Genomic DNA, 20,428 nt, shown 5'->3' with positions numbered 1-20,428 from the left:
TCACGCTTCGAAGAAAATGGCGGAATGTCCAGAATAGCGGCTCTGGTAATGACTGTTTAATCCATTCTCCTTGCTTGAAATAGGAAAGGTTGAAGCCAAGTCCGCTCCTCTCTAATTTTTTCTCTAATGCTTGTAAATACAGCATGAACAACAGAGGCATGAACAACCAGCATGAACAACCACGGGTCCGGAGCAGCAGCGGCGCGGCGCGGCAGTTCACACAAAAAGGCCCTCGCCGGAGCCGGCGCTTTGGACACTCTCCCGTATTCTAGGTCACTCTAGCAGCGCCCTCGCAAAATTTTTCCACACGCGGGAGAGGTCGTTCGGCCCACTCTACTCCGACTCCCCTCCACTGGCGGCAGCACTATAGCGTAGTAGTGCGTGTGATGGTGGTGTGTGTGGCGATGTGGACTACCTGTTGCAGCATGGTTCGGTGATGGGCAATCGGTGACTACGCGTGGCGAACTTGGGAATGCCCAAGAGACTCTTGCGGGGCACGGCGAGTCTACTGCTGACATATTGCTGCTTCCTCGTGGATGTTGCGCTGCTGGCGAACTTGGGTGCGTAGTGGCTGGCGCCAAATGCCGCGTGGCTTTCTCTGACAGCGTTCTCCGTCTCCTTTCAGTGTCATCTGATGGCAAATTCCTGAAAGAGGACATCTTCTTCGAAATACTTGAACCTGAGAGCCTGAGGTACACGTTTCGGCTGCGGCCCGCGCACGAATTCGGTTCGTCGTTTGTAAGTGGCCGCCTTCCTCTTCTTGGTTTGCTGGTCCAAGTTTAGCGAGGTCGTGCGATTGCATTGCGCTAGTGAACCTGCGCTGGGCTGGTTGTGTCCCTTATCATGTGTCGAGGTTTTCTAGTGTGGCGTAGTCTTCATTAGTGATTTACAAGCTTCATTCATTCGACAGGCCTCTAGAGAGACCTTTGGTAAGGGGGCAGGTACAATGACACGGCAACACAAAAACAGTAGATTAGTAAAAAAATACGGAAACGTTATCAGAAATAGCGGCATCAATATAAGCATAAAATTCGCATTTGCTGGGCAAAAACGTAGTCGCGAAAATAACTGCGCTAAGTGCTGTAGATATACATCAGAAAAAAAAAAGAAAGTAACAAGCAAACTGTTTATTAGGCCATGACAAAGAAAGCTGAGTGAATAAAAAACATGCCAGATCATTTATCATTCAAAGCTTAAATAAACCATTTTATGTGTAACGTGCGACACATGCAAAGCAGCAAGAGAAGCAACCTTCTAATTGGTGTAATAAAAAACGCCCGTGTGCTTGCGTTGTAGTGCACGTTAAAGAACCCCAGGTAGTCAATATTAATCCGGAGTCCTCCACTACAGCGTGCCTCATAATCAGAACTGGTTTTGGTGCGTAAAACTCCAGAAAGAAGAAGAATCTCATGAGTGATGGTTAAGACACTGCTGGAATTTTTAGTATCGCAGTCAGATGGCGTATGGGGGTGCCGATCAGATAAAAGTGACCGTGTTGCCGTAGATGTGCATAAAATTGCAAGATGGGAAATGTAAAGTGGGAGGCCTGGCACTGTAAACTTACTTACAAAGTAAGCACAAGAGAGATGTCACGGTGATGGCCTAACTATGGTAGTGAAAGAGCACATGCTATTGTAGAGTGGTAATCATAATTTCTAGAGACACTTATTCTGCATGGGTTCTGTAAGGTTAATTAGATTACTGGGATTGAAAGACTGTATTGGATGAAGCTGCATGCTCAAATTTACATACATAGAAGCATTTTGAAAGTCAGTTTGCGAATGTTGGACATTTGGGTAGCTTCAGCTGGGTACCCAAAGTGTGCTACCACATACAGTAGAGACTTTTAGATTAGGGTACCCAATCCTTGGGTAATCTTATTGCTTGGGTACGTCAGCGGTTGTGTACCCAAGCAGAAAAGCATTATAGGTTTGCTTCCCCAAACGGAAGTCGCCCACGCTCGCTTCGTCGTCAACATGTAGCATTAGCATTTCTTAAAATATGATGCTAATCATAAAATAACAAATAAAAAAATACTTTTTCATGAGAGATAGTTCATTTACACTCCAAAGGTCGCTGTTGACACGATGCAAGCAATGTATACATGGGTAGGCTGCTAATAAAGTCAAGCCAAAACTTGGCTTGACGGCTAGACGTTTTGGCGTCTGGTATGGCATGTTTGCTGTAGGAGTGCATTTTCACCAGATTCATTGTGATCAGTGGTTCATCGCCTTCACTTCCCGAGGTAGGAATACTGCCGTGAGATTGAAGAGTGGGATGGTGCTGGTGTGTCAAGCACCTATTGTTTTCTGAAAGCGTGTCTTGGCCAGCCTCGAATCAGCTTGCTTCCCCGGAATTGTTGATCTTGGTGGGAATACGGAGACCATTTTGGCGGCAGTGATGTTCCTTCCGAGCCTGCTGCCCTAGTGACCCAAGCACAAGGTTTCTGCATGTGCGCAGTGCTGTACTCCCTATTTCTTAGGAACGCAAACTGCATGCGTTGTTGCACCAGTTATTAGCTGGAGGTCAAATAGGAAGGTATGGTGGTCGACTGGAAATGGGTGGCATTTAAAACGGGATCTATGACATATTTTCAGCTCTGAAATTACTTCCAGTGCATGCAGTCGGCAAAAGCTTTCGAGATTGGCTTTTGTTATCCAGAGGCATGGATGGTAATGATGCACTCGTCTGCAAAAATTGGAACACGAGATGAAATATTACTTAGAAGGCTGTTAACATGTAAAAAGTAGTGGACCGAAGACATTAGCCTCTGCACCAGGAATTACAAAAGGCAGAGGAGTGTTGATGCTCTTAGTGATTGGTAGTTGTAATATATTGTGTTTACAGAAAAAGATAAGTTGTGTAGTTAGGATAGTGTGAGTGAGTAGTTTTAGAGCAGTCAATTTTGAGATCACGGGGCAATGGGCCCAGATAAGTTTCTGTGCGAATTGTATTGCACTACCACTTACTCCGTCATGTTTTGTTTCAAAGATGCCAATATTACTTGTAGTGGGTATTCTAACACATTACTTTACTTGAAGGCATACTTGTAAATATTCGAAGTGTCTTGCATAATAAAAGTGGGTGATAGATGTGTAAGCGCCCCGTCCCTCGCTCTCGCCAAGAAAGAGTGTTCCTATTTGGAAAACAACCTGCCCATCAATTTGTTCCGATAGCTCCTGTGTTAGAGGGGTGTAGGGGAATAAAAAAAAACAATTTTGCTTCTTTGTGTCGGAGTTCTGCGCATCCCATGAATGTTTTCGTGCAGTAAAAATTTTGTTCAAGTCTAGCATTGTGCCCTGTATGTTTCTCGCTGTCGTCTGACGTCATTTTTGCGCTAGTTTATAATGTCTCAAGTCTGGAATAAGCACCAACTATCCCAACTGTCATCTCTAATTACTTGTAGGCTCTTGAACTTTCTCAGCTAATGTAGTTCAATAAAATGTGCTGTGAATTATGATCAACCAATCAATCAATCAAAGGAACTTTCATTTCTTCACGAGAAATATGGGGGTGACGGAAAAAAAGCCACAAATTGCAGCTTGACAAAGCTCTGGCCCCCTACAGAGTCCAGCAGCAAGTGTGCCACGGTACACTTCTAAATATGTGTATAGGAAGCAACGAGACATACTTATTGAAAACATACACTTGGCAAAAGGTAGACAAATAATCTATAAGTACTTAATAAAGAGCAGAATGGGTTTTAGCTTGTCATACAAGGTGTAAATATCTGAAATAAGGATCAATACAAATGCAAGGATCTGAAATAAAAAAAACATCTTGCAATATTTGAGGTTGAAAAATCAGTGTTGCATTGAACAGATGAAATCTAAACAGAAGAGGAAATGTAAGTTTGCCATTTGCTCTCACATGTTTGCTCTCTCAAAATTTGTGATGTATATTAAAAAGTTAGTACCACAAAACTAAAGAGCATTCGAGAAAAATAAGACAGTCAATTGACATATACAATGCACTACAAATACAATAGGCAGTGTTGCTGAAACTGTGCAAGCAGCAGCCAGCAAACAACTTGATGGGTATGTGAGCTAAGTCATATCTTGACCTGGGCTGGTATTTTGTAGTGATGTGTTATGGGGGCTTTATTCTATACCAGTCTTATCATCCACCGCTCACGGTCGGCTGATCCCATTGATAACGTGAGTGGACCAGTCCGTCGCTCTGACTACAGACCAAGTGCCGAAAGGCATTAGCATCGGAAAGGCATCGCTACAAAATACCAGCCCTGATAAAAACAAATAAAATGTGCGCGTGGATGCAATCTCAGCAATTATGCCATGTTTGGAGTAATAGTTGGAATGATAGTGTTATGGGGGGAAGGGAAAGAAGAAGGTGATATGAACGAGAGGAAGACGAAGAGTCTGGCCGTCGCCTGAACGCCATATACATTAGTTGTAAATATACATTATTCTACACTCGTGGGCCTGCTTTCTTCCTGCAACATTTTGGTGGAAGGTGCGGGGTACAATCACGAAACCTCACAGCGGACGTCATCTACCTGCCGCCACAATGGCAGATCAACCAACAACGCGTCAGCAGTCCGTGCCAACGGTCATCGTCACTCATCCGCGCGACCCGGGGACATTTTGTGGCACGGACAACGCCGACGTCGAAGACTGGCTTACGATGTATGAGCAAGTGTGCGACAACAACAGGTGGGATCCAACATTGATGTTAGCTAACCTGATATTTTATCTGAGAGGAACTGCGAAGCAATGGTACGATACACATGAAGCTGACTTAACGAGCCAACGAGCTGAGCAGCTCAGATAGCGTGTCGATTAAGCGAAGCCCCGCAAGCATTCATGGAAACGCAGCCTATAGTTACAACATAAGAACATTTGTTGTGTCACTGCACCAACAGTGGTGGATGTACCGAAAGAATGGCAAGCAGATGCTGAGCAGCTGACGCAACGTGGATGAACACATCTTGAGGGGCATCAAACCTTCCTATTGGCTAAGAAGCCCTGCTGCTGCCCCAGTGCTGCAAGGAACTACTGTGATGTAGTATAACTCGCAAAGCACATTGTTCAGCATGAAAGGTTTGGCAGTGGCAGAGAAGGTGCGTTGCTGTGTCGTCACATCTGCAAAAAATAGCATGCGGCACATTTGTGTTGTTTACATTACAGCACATGACACCTAGCACGAAATTAATAATTGCAATACGTGGAACAGTGATATAACCTTTAAGCTGTTCCCTAGTCTCCCCTCTTCGTGAAGAGTAAAATGTGCAGAAACAATACTGGAAACAAATACGTGTACAAAGCAAGGAAATCTGGTTTGATACAGTACTCGAGAGGGGGAGGGAAACAGTCTTGATACAATACCTATACTGAGATGCAAAGAGCACAAACGACCAGCAGTGCTTCTGCACTGTTTACTTCAGAGCACATGCATAAAAAGCACCCTAAAGAGTTTGTAGTGTGTGTCCAACTCAGCAGCTGCTTAGCTACAAGAAAGTTCGGCTAAGGAGAAGGAGGTTTCATTATTTTCCATTGTATGAGTACAAGTACGGTTTGTTACTGCCTCCTTGAATTTTGGTTTTGGCATCCTTAATTTTGTGTCTAATGTTCTGTACAAACTGTTCTGTATGCACGGTTCATCTCAGAGCATGCGTGGATCGCATAAAACCAACACTTATACGCCTAGTACCACTATGACACATTGCACGTATACATAACAGTACCCTTCACTTCGTAAAGTAAGAATCCCAGCACTCAAATGTTCTGTACATGTTCGCGGTCACCTAGGTTCATCGCAGCCCCCAAAACAGCTCACATGAAGAAAGGCACAAACAGCACATTACGAATGGCTGCGATGACGCGACAATAAAGCTCATCGCTACAGGTCGTATGGTCACTTCTTAAACACAAACCAGCAGTGCACAATGCATATACACGTACGAGCTTCACAGCGATGAAGTGCGCACACACAACACCTAGGACCACCATACGCTGAGGTGGGCGATTGCACTCTTTTCATTCTGGTGCATACTGAACATGTGTCATGCTTAGAATGCGCATGTATGTGATGGCCTTCGCGTTTGTACTGCTGGTACTGCACACGCAAAATACGGCCCAACACACGAAATCGCCGGTTTCATTGCTTCCGACCCTCTTGTAAACACATTTCCGTCTGTTGCAGTTCGCAATCGCGCATACTGAAGAGGTCAGGCAGGATACAGCAGATTGCTGCGTTCGACGACTATCTCTGCGAGTGCTCGATAACACTTGTAATGATCTGAAAAACCAGAAAAAACAAACTGCCACAGCAGCTTAGGCGCCTAGGCCTCGCGTTCCGTTTCACTTCGAACCAGCACCATGTTTGTGTGGTTGCTGCATACATGCTGCATATTGGCAAAAGTTCACGACCGCCTCTCGTGACGTCTGAGCGGCCATTTTAAGCGGACCACGCGAGTGCGGTGCGGCTTGCGGCGATGGGCGGCTCGAGCGTGTACAGGCCATAAAGATGCTGACTGCCAGTCCCGCAATCCAGTGGATCAACCGGACGATACCGACGCTGACTCGGACATCCCTCTCCGGCTTTCTCCATATTGGTGACGAGCAACGCCAAGATCCTGTTCTTCGAACACTTATGGAACGCCTAAGCTCCTCGCCCAATGACCCTTCCCTCCGGATGTTCACCTTGCGCGATGGAACTTTATACCGTCGTAGTGTTCGTCCTGATGGCCCGGAGCTTCTTCTAGTCGTTCCAAAGCACCTCCGACGGGCCGTGCTCCAGCTACTTCACGACGCTCCTACTGCTGGACATCTGGGCATCACTCGTACTTACCGCCTGCGGCGCCGCTTCTTCTAGCCTGGCATTTATCACTCTGTGCGCCATTATGTCGCTTCTTGCGACTTGTGTCAGCGCCGGAAGATGCCTGCTATGCCTCCTGCTGGTCTGCTTCAACCAATGGATATCCCTACAGAGCCATTCTTTCATGTGGGCCTCGACCTCCTTGGCCCCTTTTCAATTTCCATGGAAACAAATGGATTACTGTAGCAACAGATTATGCCACGAGATATGCCATCACACGAGCAATGCCAACCAGCTGCGCTACAGATGTTGCCGAGTTCTCACTATACGTCATCCTGCACCACGGCGCCCCTCGCCAGTTACTTGCGGATCGTGGCGGCTACTTTCTATCGAAGGTCGTCGATGATCTGCTCTGCCCCTGTTCTACAGAATACCAGATTGCTACCGCGTACCAGCCTCAAACGAATGGCCTCACCGAACGACTCAACTGCACACTAACTGAAATGCTGGCCATGTACGTTTCTGATGATCGCCGCGACTGGGACGTCGCTTTATCATACATCACTTTTGCGTATACCATGTCCCGTCACGACACTGCCGGATTCTCACCATTTTACCGTTTGTATGTCTGTGACCCCACCTTGCCCTTCGACACGTTGCTACCTTCTGAAATGCAATCCCCCAGCACTGGTTACGCTCACGATGCTATTGCCTTAGTAGCCGCCCAAGCCCGAGAGGTCGCCAGTCATCTCTCGCAGGGCGTCTGCGCGAGCAGGCGTTTGGTGTGTGGCAACACCACGGACCCGAGCACAGGAGGGTTGGACCCTCCCACGTTTAATGGCGTCTGCGCGAGCAGGCGTTTGGTGTGTGGCAACACCACGGACCCAAGCACAGGAGGGTTGGATCCTCCCACGTTTAATGGTGCGTGGCTTAGCCGTGTCCGGGGAAAAGGGGATCCTGGGGGTAGAGCCAATGCTGAGTGCTTGGACTGTTATGGCCCCTCGGCAGAGGCAACACACCCCTTTGGCCTCGGCTTCACGTAGACGGCACTCCCGGACTGACCCATCCGGGAGAAATCGGTAGTTGCCTTTTCCTGTCTCTCTCTCCCTCCAACCTTTGTATTTCTCTCTCGCTTTAAATCTCTCCTGTCTTCTCTTCTTTTCTTTTACTTCCAATCTTCCTGGCAGCAAGGGTTAACCTTGTGTGGAACAACCAACCTTGGCTGTAGATATTGGGTTATAGCGGAAACGTACAGTTGGCGTCCGCAGGACTTGTTTTTTTTTATAAGACCTGTGGCGTCCCCTTGTTGGGCTCCACGGTGGGCTGCTGGCGTTACTGCTGAAAACTGAAAACTTTCTATAGATAGCACCTTTCCCAAACTCTCTGATCGCCCTCATTTCTGAGGGCGCACCGAGAAGTATTAAAATTTTTTGGTCGTAACACTGAGAATTTCCTCCGCTATCAGGTAATACACTGTGAGAAACCAGGAAAGACAACGAGAATGATCTCGCCTTTCCTCGTTTCCAAAAGTCTAACTCAGACAATTGGCCCAGACTATAAGGCAACCAGACTTGCAAGTGGCGACCTTCTTTTGGAACTACATGACAAAAAGCAACATGAAAAACTTTGTAACCTAGTGTCTCTCGAGGACATGAACACTTTCAGTGACCCCACATCGCACCATGAACACCATCCGCGGTGTGATTTCCGATGATCTCATAGAGTTGATCGAGATTGAACTTCTGGAAGAATGGAAAGAACAAAATATAATCAATGTAAAACGCATCAGAATGAGGCGTAGTGGTAAAGAAATTGACACTAAGCACCTAATACTCGCATTCGGTTCCAGTGTGCTGCCAGAAACCATTGAGGCAGGTTACATTAAAATCCGAGTAAGGCCGTACATCCCCAAACCTCTCCGTTGCTTCAGATGCCAAAGATTTGGCCACAGTTCACAGAACTGCCGAGGCTGTCAGACTTGTGCGAAATGCAGTGCGACCAAGCATCTCTCTGAATCATGTGAAAACTCTCTCCACTGTGTGAACTGTGATGGGGAGCTCGCTGTATACTCGCGGTGCTGCCCATCATGGAAGAGGGAAAAAAATTTTTACAATCGAGGTAAAAGAGAATATATCATTCAAGGAGGCACGTAGGCGGGTTTCATACTTGCCCAAGAACACCTTTGCCGATGTGGCACGTCAGGGGGCAGCGACACAACGGTTTCCGGTGACTGTCCGGCCCACACACAGTGAGCCGCCAGCGACGCCATCTGCCCCCTCGGCGCTCTGCTCCGCTATCTGAGAACAAGGGGCCATCGACCTCCGGGTTAGTGGCCTCAAGGATCTCGTCCATCGAGACGAGGCTCGCAAGAGCGGGTGTCCAGCGCCCTGCAAGAGGCCATTGACACAACAACCGGCCAGACGGCGCCACCAGCGCCTAAGGAGCGCTGTGAATCTCGCGATCACTCCAAACAAGAAAAAAGCCCGCATCACAGAGCCCGACAAGGGCTCTGTGAAGTAACTGCTCTTTCTTAAACACACAGCACAAAAAACATTCTCATGATGAATATGCAAATAATACAGTGGAACGTCAGAGGACTCCTCCACAACCTCGATGACGTTAAAGAAATCCTACACAGGTTTAACCCTAAGGTGCTGTGTGTTCAAGAAACGAACCTCAAACGTACACAAACAAATTTTCTCGGACAATATGCTATTTTTCGCAAAGACCGCGATGACACAGTTGTGTCATCCGGTAGTGTGGCTATCATAGTAGACAGAGGTGTTGCCTGCCGGGAATTAAAACTTCGTACACCCCTAGAGGCAGTTGCTGTCCGAGGGGTGTTGTTTGACAAGCTAGTCACTATTAGCTCTATATACATCCCTCCCAGCTATTAAATACTTAATAAAACCAAATTTCAAAACTACATAGATGAACTTCCAGCTCCATACATAGTTGTTGGAGGTTTAAATGCACATAACACTTTGTTTGGAGACTAGCGTTGCGATGCAATAGGTCGCCTAATTGAAAACTTTTTTTTTCCTCAGGAGCATGTTTACTTAATAAGAAAGAGCCAACGTACTGCAGTGTGGCGCATAATACATACTCCTCCATAGATTTAAGTATCGTGTCGAGTACACTAATACCGTACCTGGAGTGGTCCGTTCTCAAGAACCCCTTTGGGAGCGACCACTTTCCTATTATGCTGAGCTTAACAAAACAAGAAGGATGCTCGCCACATGTTCCCCGATGGAAGGTTGACTCGGCTAACTGGGAACTTTTCCGAGAAAAAACATATTGAAGCCAGGATGTCATTGCCTCTTTTAACATAGACGATGCTGTGGCGTATGTAACAGGTTTTATCATTGATGCTGCAGAAAGGTGCATGCAACAAACTAATGGACTGGCTAATAAGTGTTGTCTGCCTTGGTGGAACAAGGACTGCCAAAAATCACGTAAAAAGCAAAACAAAGCCTGGGGATTGCTTCACAACTCCCCAACAGCTGAAAACCTGATTAACTTTAAACAAGCAAAGTCGCAGGGCAGAAGAATGCGTCGACGTGCAAAGAGAGAGAGTTGGGAAAGGTACATTTCCAGCATTAATTCTTACACGGACGAGACCAAAGGCTGGAATACTGTAAATAAATTAATAGGACAGGAATCGCATCCCCTATCCTTAGTAAGTAGCCAAGGCAATAGCCTGGAAGACCAGACAGATTGTCTAGGAGAACACTTTGAAAATGTCTCAAGTGCATCGCACTATACACAAACTTTCCCGATGTTCAGAGAACGCGAAGAATGGCGACCCCTAAATCATAAAGGCTCAACGAGTGAGGCCTACAATTGCCCATTTAGCCCTGCTAAACTTAAGGCATCCCTCACTTGTTGCAACAACTCCGCACCAGGTGTTGAACCTATCATGTATGACATAAAGCCCCTTAAACTTTGTAAAGTAGCGACACTCTCCTCTTCCACCTTTCCTCCTCCTTGTTTCTCCTCTTTTTCACGCTCCTTCCTTGACCATGGCGCCGCCTACACCGCTTGAGCGAAATATTGACACGTGCAATTGTTTCTTTCACCGGTGACCGCTTTTCACCGGCTAACAAAAGGCGCAGGGCACGCCTGCATGTATCGGAAGTTTCGCGAACGTTATTGATGCGTCTATCCATTGTCTTTTGTCACCGACGCTTATGTAATCTGATTGTTTGAGTGTCGCGAATTGTGTGGTACTTTCTGGAAGACACGCGGGGACCAGGGATTACTGTGGAACCTTCGATGACTCATGTATAAAAGCCGACGCGTTTCGCCGCTGATCAGATTTCGCCGATCGCCCACTGTGTTCTCTGCAATCGTTGTGCTCCTCGCCAGTCGGTAGACGGTTTCGGGCGAAAATGGCGATGGAGCGCGATCGTAAACAAACGCAGCCAGCGCCCGGCGGCGCGACGGCTCACGTGATGCCATTAGGCTAATACCGACGTGGCGTCCGTCTCGGACAGGGCGTGCGAGGAGGAGGCGGCATTCTTCAAAGCGTGTCGCTTCTTTTTATATAGAGGGGCATTAGTATGACATGATTATATACCTACATCCTAAAGCACTTAAAACACTCGTCTCTTTTTAATGCCATGTGGGCGGCTGAGTGTATTCCGTTCTCATGGAAAGAAGCCATAGTCATCCTGATACTTATACAAGGCAAAGACCCGTCTTTAGCCTGCAGCTACAGGCCAATAGCTCCAACAAGCTGCCTGTGCAAGCTGTATGAAAACGTTATAAACTGGCGCCTAATCTGTTTTCTAGAAAATAACAAAATACTGGACACCTTCCAGTGTGGTTTTCGAGAAGGTATGTCCACAACAGATCACCTTGTCTGCATTGAGGCATCATATATTAGGGATGCTTTCATACATAAACAGTATTGTCTGTCAGTATTTCTAGACTTATGACACGACATGGCGCTTTGGAACTCTCCGAGATCTTTCGGTGATGGGTGTCCATGGCAATATGCTAAACAAACTCAAAAGTTACCTCTCTAATTGCACATTTCGCGTGAGGGTGGGCAGAGCTTTGTCTAGGTCATTCACACAAGAAATTGGTGTGCCGCAAGGGCGTGTGCTTAGCTGCACACTATTTATTGTAAAAATGAATTCCCTGCATACAGTCATCCCACGCCCAATGTTTTATTCTGTTTATGTCGATGATGTGCAGATAGCCTTCAAGTCATGTAATATTGCCATCTGCGAACGACAAGTGCAGCTGGGAATAAAGAGATTGTACAAATGGGCAGATGAAAATGGTTTCAAAGTGAACTCCCAGAAGAGCACTTGTGTACTCTTTACAAACAAAAGAGGCAAAATGCCAGTCCCAAGTATTGAAATCAAAGGAGATGCTCTCTCTGTGAACAGCGAGCATAAGTTCCTAGGAATCATTTTAGATTCCAAGCTGACGTTTATTCCTCACCTCAAGTATCCGAGAGAGAAAAATGCCTGAAGACAATGAACCTTTTAAAGCTTTTTTCGCGTACGGCTTGGGGTAGTGATTGTAAGTGTCTGCTTAACTTGTATAAAAGTCTTGTCTGCTCATGCCTTGATTATGAAGCTATAATTTATAATTCCGCAATGCCAAGTGCATTAAAAATCTAAGACCCTCTTCACCATCTGGGTATCCGTCTTGCGACCGGTGCTTTCAGAACAAGTCCTATCCAGAGCCTCTACGTACAGTCGAACCAGTGGTCACTCCATCTGCAACGTTCATATAGCAGTTTCGCATATTTTCTGAGCGTACGCGCGAACGTAGAACATCCGTCTTATTCAACCATAAGTGATATGACCGCTGCCACGCTCTTCCAAAATCGACCAGCAGCGAGAAAGCCGTTCTCCTTGCGTGTGAGGAATCTTAGTGAGGAAATGGGTGTTCCGCTGCTTGAACAATGTCCTATGGCTCCAGTGAAACTGTTGCCGCTGTGGCAGTGGCAGCTCATAGAGTGTGACACATCGTTCGTAGAGGTCACTAAACGCGCCAGAGGCACACATTAGAATGCATTTCTTAGAACTCCAATCTAAATACTCGTGTACAGAGTTTTACACAGATGCTTCCAAGTTGCATGCCGGGGTATCTTATGCAGCCGTCAGTCCATCCTTTTCGGAATCCGGTGTACTGCACCCGGAGACAAGTATCTTTACGGCTGAGGCGTATGCACTATTGTCGGCTGTGAAGTATATAATTAAATCAAAACTTCAAAAGACTATCACATTTACATACTCCCAAAGTGTCGTGAAAGCCTTGAAGTCACTCTGTAAACACAAAAACCCTGTACTTAATGAGCTCTATTTCGTTCTGTGTAAAGCGTATATATCTAACCAGCATGTGATTATATACTGGGTGCCTAGCCATAGAGGCATTGAGGGTAATGTGTTTGCAGACCAGTTGGCCACATCAACTACATCGCAAGCTATTAATCCTGCTGCTGCTATTCCTTCAACAGATCTGAAGCCTTTTTTGCGAAGGAAACTGCGAGACCACTGGCAGCGCTTGTGGCATGCTGAAACAAATAATTAACTTCACTTGATTAAACCACAGTTAGATTTCTGGCCCCCCGTAATGAAAACACGACGAACTGATCTCCTGTTCTATTGTCTAAGAATAGGACATATATATGGCACCCACAGTTTTTTGCTGACTGGTGATGAACCACCAACCTGTGGTAGATGTAGTGAGAGGCTTACCGTCCTCCACGTCCTCCTGGAGTGTCGGGAAGCCGAAACAGAGAGAAAGAAATATTTGCCACAAGCATACTGATATCATGTCCCTCTTCATCCCATTATGTTTCTTGGTGAAGAACCGCTTGTTAATGCCAAAGCAGTCGATTTCTTGAACAATGTGGTCCTGCATGTTATTAGCCCAATAAGTTTGTAGCGCATTCTCTCTCCAGAGGATGCCGCTGTGGTAGTTGTTTTTCATAGCACATGCCTCCAGGCCCTTATGGTTCAAGGGCTCTGTTTAGGCAGTAGTGCTTCTTGCTAATTACTGTATCTTAAATATTTTAAATATTGTTTCATTCTTTCTCAACGCATTCTTTATTTCATAGTACACCTTAGTCATTGCCATGATTTTAGTTCATGTATATTTTACGCACTTTACAGCGATTATTTTTAGGCCCCTTTACAGGGGGGCCATGCCTCATCTACTTCTCAGAATTCATCGCTCCACTGCAAACTCACAAACACAGGCATGGCGCTCTTTGGCCATACCTGGCCCTTGCTCCATAAAACACCACGCATCACCATCATCATCGCCCGTCATCACCTCACAGTTTCCCAAGCTTCTCAAAAGCGACGCTACGACCTTCGGCACCGAGACCACCATTTTTCACCTGGTTCCCTTGTCCTTCTCTGGACGCCTTCACGTTGCGTCGGCTTGTCGGAAAAAAACTACTTTCCCATTATTCTGGTCCGTACCAGATCTTACGTCAACTGTCTGACGTGACATACGAGATCGCCCCAGTAGATGTTGTTCACGTCGCCAGGCTCAAGCCCTATGTCCCCACATTAAGTGAGGCTCTATAACCTGCACCGGGATGGAGCCAACCTCACCAGCAGGGTGATGTTACGGTGAAGAGAAAGAAGGTGATATGAACGAGAGGAAGACGAAGACTCTGGCCATTGCCTGAACGCCATATACATCAGTTGTAAATATACATTATTCTACACTCGTGGGCCTGCTTTCTTCCTGCAACAGTAGCGAATGATTTCCGTAATTTGTGCAACATAGTCGCTGGAGCCAAGGATCCTGAATTCTTGTGTTGTATAAGTAGTGTAACTTTGCTAAACGACACAAACTGATGAAGTCAATGATATTGGTTTTAATGGCGAGATTGTAAGTACAGGAAAGATGGAATGTGTAGTGACTTTTAGTATATGAAATGCGTTAAAATAAGGAGATATATGAGTAGCATATGAAACGTTAGCAATTGCATGAACTGCACGCTTTTCACATGACTGAGTTTTAATGTTAGCTATGTATGTATTGCCCCATACAAGGTGGTAATAATTTAGTCTTGATAAAAATAATCCATTGTAAATCAAATTTTAACTTTTATTGGTAATATTTGATTTTTTATTAGTCAGTCCAGTGACACAGTTTAACTTGTTGCAGATATTTTCTACTTGCTTGTTCCATGATAGTGCCTCTGGAAATGTAACTCCCAATGCCTTAATCTCGTTAACAATATTAACTGCATCATTAACAATATATAAGGTTTCTGTCAATTCAAGAACTGTGTGCTTAGTGCGAAGAAATATTGCCTGTTTTTTTGTTTTTTTTTGTTTTTGATTTTCAAGCAATTTTTTCTTGACCAAATTAATACCTCTGCAAGTGCATCGTTTGCTAGACACCAACCTATCTGGCTTTATACCCCTGAAAAGAAGTGCTGTATCATTGGCATAGCCAACGCATTTACAATTTGTAATAGAGCAAAAAATCTTGTTTATATAGATAATGAATAACAGCGGTCAGAGTATGCTACCTTGAGGGACTTCAATGTTAATGTTTTTAGACTGTGAATTGAAATTACAATTTGAGACAAACTTACTTCGTTACTGTAGATATTAATGTGGAAAGTCATTCGACTTCCCACGCACGCCATATTGTTCTAGTTTATACAATAATAGATTATGTTGCACACAGTCAAAAGCTTTCGGGAAGTCAATGTATGCACCTAAGACAAGGTTTTTACCTTCAGAGGCATCAATTATAAATTCTTTTTGCGCAAGAAGGGCTGCAACAAAATGGCCACTGAGTGCATTTGATAAGTCTGCTCCATCTTTCATTAGACCATTTATGCACGGGCTTGAAATTGCACAGTCAGCCTTAGGATTAATTATGGTTTTTATTTGTTTCCACAGCAGCTCATTATTGCTTGCTGCAACAGAGAAATAAGTAGAAAAGTACTCTTCCTTTGCGCGCTTGTCAAGCATTCAAGCAATTTCGAAACGATTTTAAAATTTCCCACTTGCTAGCGTTTCTGCTTGTTAAAATCCGAGTAAAGGCAGTCCTTTAGTTTGATTTGGCTGCGAAGATAACTGGTTGACCATGACTTAAGTGACTTACTTCTACAGCGTACAGTATACTTGAAATGTTTTTTGTACAGTTAAGTTCAGCAATGAAAGTCTCTTACATGGCATTTGTGTCATGTTTTGCAAGAACATGGCGTCAATCATGAGCTTTGACATCATTACGAAAAGCCTCTAAGGAAGCACTGTTTATATCTTGGAAACGCTGCGATAGCTCAAAAGATTGCTTGGTTGGCACTTCATTTTCGATGAAAGCAAAGATAGGAAGGTGGTCACTCATGCCCCTTACAATCGAACCACTACAGAGGAACTTTTTTTTTTTTTTTTTTCTCAGTGTTCGTGATGAAAAGATCAATAAGGGTACTTGAATGTGTAATGCAAGTAGAATTCACAATAGTGTTTACAAAACCATTTGACTGCATTAACGATGACGCCATTCTGTGCCCTTGAAGTCTTTAGCAGGTCAATGTTAAGATCACCAGCAAGGAAGAGGATGCATTTGTTGACCTGAATGAAGTAAAGAAAACATAAAAAATGTTGGACCGACTACGCACACTCAAAACCTTGAAGTCGGCATTTGAAACGGAAAATTCTTCAACAACGCTCCCATTTAGTCCAGTCTTAGTTAACAACATTGCACCGTCACCCTTGCATTTGGAGCGGTTTAACACAAAGCTTTTATAGCCTATTTGAGTAAATGGAACGGAATTTTTTGTGTACCAAGTTTGATACCATAATAACACCAAACAATACGCCCATGCTAGCAATAAGGAATTCAAACTCATTATGCTTGGATTCTAAAGACCACGCATTTAAATGAAGAAACAATAGTTGGCAATTACTGGCCAGGTATTTTAGAGAAGACGGTTTTATGGACATGACGGTAGTAATGGATTAGCAAAAAATTGTATCTACGACACGTCCACTGACCGCATCATCTTTTCCAAGTCATTTAAGGAACTGAGACGAGAGTTATCAACTTTTCCTCTCCTTTTTGTCCAGCCTGCTTCCTCTTCCTAGCCCCAAGCAGCTGGTTATTCTGACAGGTCAGGTGCTCATTTACAAACACAGGCTTTGTAGAGTTGTGGCCAAGTGATGAACCTGTTAGACGCATCTTCCTAGCCTTGACCAAAAAAGAATTCCGCTTCTCTCGATGGACAAAATGCACTATTATGTTTGGCTCGGTTTTTTTTTTTCATTGTGAAGACGTGATGACAAACATCGATATCGTCTTTTGATGACGTTTCACCAACGACTTCACCCAGTTTCAAGACCACATCGTTCACATCTGGTTCGACGGGAACGCCCCTGATTTCTACATTTTTTGAGCGAGAATACTGCTCCAATTCATCAACTCGCTGTGCCAACTTCGTGTTTTCTTCCCTTAGTGTTTGGTTGCTTGATTAAGCTCCTTGATTTCCTTAACTAGCTCTTTTACGTCTTTGTTCACCTCAGTCACCTTGTCACAAGAATCACTGTAGTACTGAATACTCTTCTTCAATGCCCGAAACTCTGAGAGCACTTCCTTTCTAAAGTTATCAATTTCGTGTTGCACTGCTGTACAATCGTTACATTTGTCATCAGTGTTATCTTTGCTGGTCTTGCGCATGTTGTGGCCGGCTATTCCAAGGATGCTTTAGATCAACAGGGGCAGTGAATGCAAAATGGAAGAACAAACGCAAGCAACACAAAAAACTCTGCTGGAAAAAAAAAAGCAGTGAAAAAAAAATTAATTTAATATTAGTAGCACAAAATATTTTGCTTACCTGCGAGATGCAAACATCCAGATTAGTGCATGTGCTGTTGGAGCACTGCTGCCAAACAATGTGGCCGGTCAATGTGACAGCGGTTTAAATAGGTGCCATAGATGTCGCCGATGCCTGCGCATGCGGCGTTCTTGACTGGGAGTATGGCAACGCCACCAATTGATGACAGTTTGTTGTCGCAGACGTTGATAATGTGCTTCAAGGACTTGGGTCCAGTGGCTCCGTCACGAGGCAGCAATCAGCTGCGTAGGCACGTGATGATCAACTGCGGGATGCAAACATCCAGATTAGTCTATGTACCATTGTCTATGTACTGCTGGCGATTGTGGGTATTTTCTAGCTGCAGTCCTTTTATAAGCATGTTGGATGTTGGGCCTTTAGCAAACATAACCATGTGCAGGCATTACATTAAAGATGGTGTCTGTGAATATGCGCACTTTACAGGTGGGTACCACTTGCATTATGATTTTCAGTGATGTGGAAGCTAATTAACAGAATTTTGATAATCGTGTAATTACTAGGGATGAGCTGTTTGATTAAAGTTGAAGCTTATTCTCCCCGGATATTTTATAATTTCTTGCGAAACGCTCTAGCTGTGAACTCGACCCTCTTCAATTGCTATTTAAATATTTCTGGATTATTACTGCACTTAGGGAATAGCATTCCCAAAATATTTTTGGCTAAAATGTTTTTTTGTCTGCATGTATGGCATTTATGTATTATCAGGACAAAAAGTAGAATGTGGGACATAGTTGCAGTCTTTTTATGGAAGCTTTTGTTTTGTTCGCAGCCATTTCAGAACTGAGATTGGTACTCTTTAAATGTAAACAATTGGCTAAAATTGCTTTGGCATGCAATGTACATGAAAATGGTTATAAACTTAAGAAAATGGCATTTTTGCCATGGGTTCAGCTGTAAATTGCACATTGTTGTGTTCCATCTAGGAATGCCAATGTTACTACGTTTTTCGTGGGACAACTTGTTTAGGAACTTTAATGCTAGTCGTTTTCTTTTGAAGGGCCCTTCATTAGGCCACATAGCAAATTTTGGTTATACACTGGAAGTTGTTGCATGCCCTTGAGGGAGCGTTCTACCGCAAGAATTTTTCAATTTGGTGCATTAATAACAGAGAGACATATTTGAGTGCCACAAACCCATGATTTCAGGAGGCAAACGTCACCGCCAACGTAGGCACTCTCTCCACTTGCCCCCATATCTAGCCTCTGCAAGCAAAATTCCTTCTCTGCATTCTCGCATACCGAAGCTGAAGGATCGCGAAATGCATACATCATGGGCCCCGCCTTCTTCCTTTTTTTTTTTTTTTTCCTCTCGCTTTTTAGGTGCGTTGCCCACTTCCGCTGACGGTCTCGCATGGGAGCTGTTGCATTTGTCTCGCGCAGTGCTCGATTTTGCCTGCTGTGCATGAGAACACCTGATATAAGTCAGGGCTACACAAACACTGAGGCAGATGCAAGCGGATCACAGAGCATGATCGTGTGTTGGAACAAGGGAGAAAATGACATAGTTTGGGCCTCTGCGCGTGCGACTGCACGACGGGGGAACAAGCAGACGAAACGGAAGTACATCTCTTGCTACGGTACGAAGCAAAACAAATACACGCATACATTAGGTTAGCTTGTCTTATTCTTTCTCTAAACAGTTGACCATCATATATTACTGAACAAGATTAACATTCTAAGGTTGAGGGGCAAAATCCTGAACTTGCTTCGATGCTACCTCAGTAACCGCAAGCAGCAAGTAATACTTAAAAATTATACGTCTACTTCACAAACCGTATTAACTGGTGTGCCACAGGGTTCTGTTCTTGGACCCATGCTTTTCTCACTCTATATAAATGATTTCCCTGCAACGCTTAGGCATTCACAGGCTTTGATGTATGCTGACGACACCGCTCTTCTATTTACTGGAGACAGTCTGCTTGATATACAGGATAAAATAAATGCTGAGTTAGATTAATGTTTTTAAGTGGTTCACGTCCATTGAGCTGACCCTTAATCTTAGTAAGACTAAGTATACAGTTTTTCATTCCAGGAAGAAAAAACCCAATACTGAAACTACTGGATATATCATTACGAGGTATAAAACTACAAGTTTTCTCCTACAAATACTTAGGCATTTTCTTAGACTCAGACATGCACCGGAAAACTCGCATTAAACACCTTTGTTCCAAGCTTGCTTATGAATGTTATATTCTTCTTAAGGCTCGTGAATGTTTTGAATATCCTGTCCTACGCATTCTGTACTTTTCCTTCATACAGAGCCACATATCTTATTGTATTGATTCATGGGGAAACACCTTTACAACTTACCTTGGTCCTGTATTCCGTCTGCAAAAACGCGCATTAAGGATTATCACTTCTAGGTGTACACAATCTAGTACGTACTTGTACAGCTGATTGCATGTGTTGCCAGTGCATGCATTATATGAATTGAAAATTGCTGAGGTCATTCATAGTATTATCGATACCAATGATCCACTTTCAATTACATTGTTTAAAATCCCGCTACGAAATACAAGAGCTGCAACTAATCAGTGTTTTAATCTGCCTCCATGTCATAGTTTGTACGGGAAAAGGCTCGTGGAATTTAACGGCGCACTTATTTGGAATTCTCTGCCAATACATATAAAAGAAGCCCGTAACTTCAGGTCTGCTGTGAGAAAATACTTTTTTGAAAAATACTGTCGATGAAAGTACATTTCTTTATATTTACGTTCTTGCATAAGTTGTGCATGTCAACTGCTTAAGTTGTGCATGTCAATTTCATTGTTAAGTATTTGTTTTGTTCGCTCGCATGCAT

The 20,428-nt window shown here is 44.3% G+C and overlaps 1 protein-coding gene across 2 annotated transcripts in view; it reads left to right on the top strand.

Moving 5' to 3' along the window:
- Positions 1 to 323: 323 nt before the first annotated feature.
- LOC119456053 (protease-associated domain-containing protein 1-like) overlaps positions 324 to 20,428 on the top strand; it is a 124,053-nt gene continuing 103,948 nt past the window's right edge. Inside the window, exons 1-2 of one of the 2 annotated variants that reach the window (XM_049664576.1) lie at positions 324 to 560; positions 626 to 738. In XM_049664576.1, the coding sequence (XP_049520533.1) occupies positions 473 to 560; positions 626 to 738 (201 nt within the window). In that variant the 5' untranslated portion in view covers positions 324 to 472. The remainder of the gene's footprint in view (positions 561 to 625; positions 739 to 20,428) is intronic. The other variant, XM_037717653.2, reaches the window with a different exon arrangement.

This window comes from Dermacentor silvarum, chromosome 1, assembly GCF_013339745.2.
Source record: "Dermacentor silvarum isolate Dsil-2018 chromosome 1, BIME_Dsil_1.4, whole genome shotgun sequence".
Classification (NCBI taxonomy): domain Eukaryota; kingdom Metazoa; phylum Arthropoda; class Arachnida; order Ixodida; family Ixodidae; genus Dermacentor; species Dermacentor silvarum.
The sequence above is the reverse complement of the archived record's forward strand: the minus strand, read 5'-3'. Positions and strand labels throughout refer to the sequence as shown.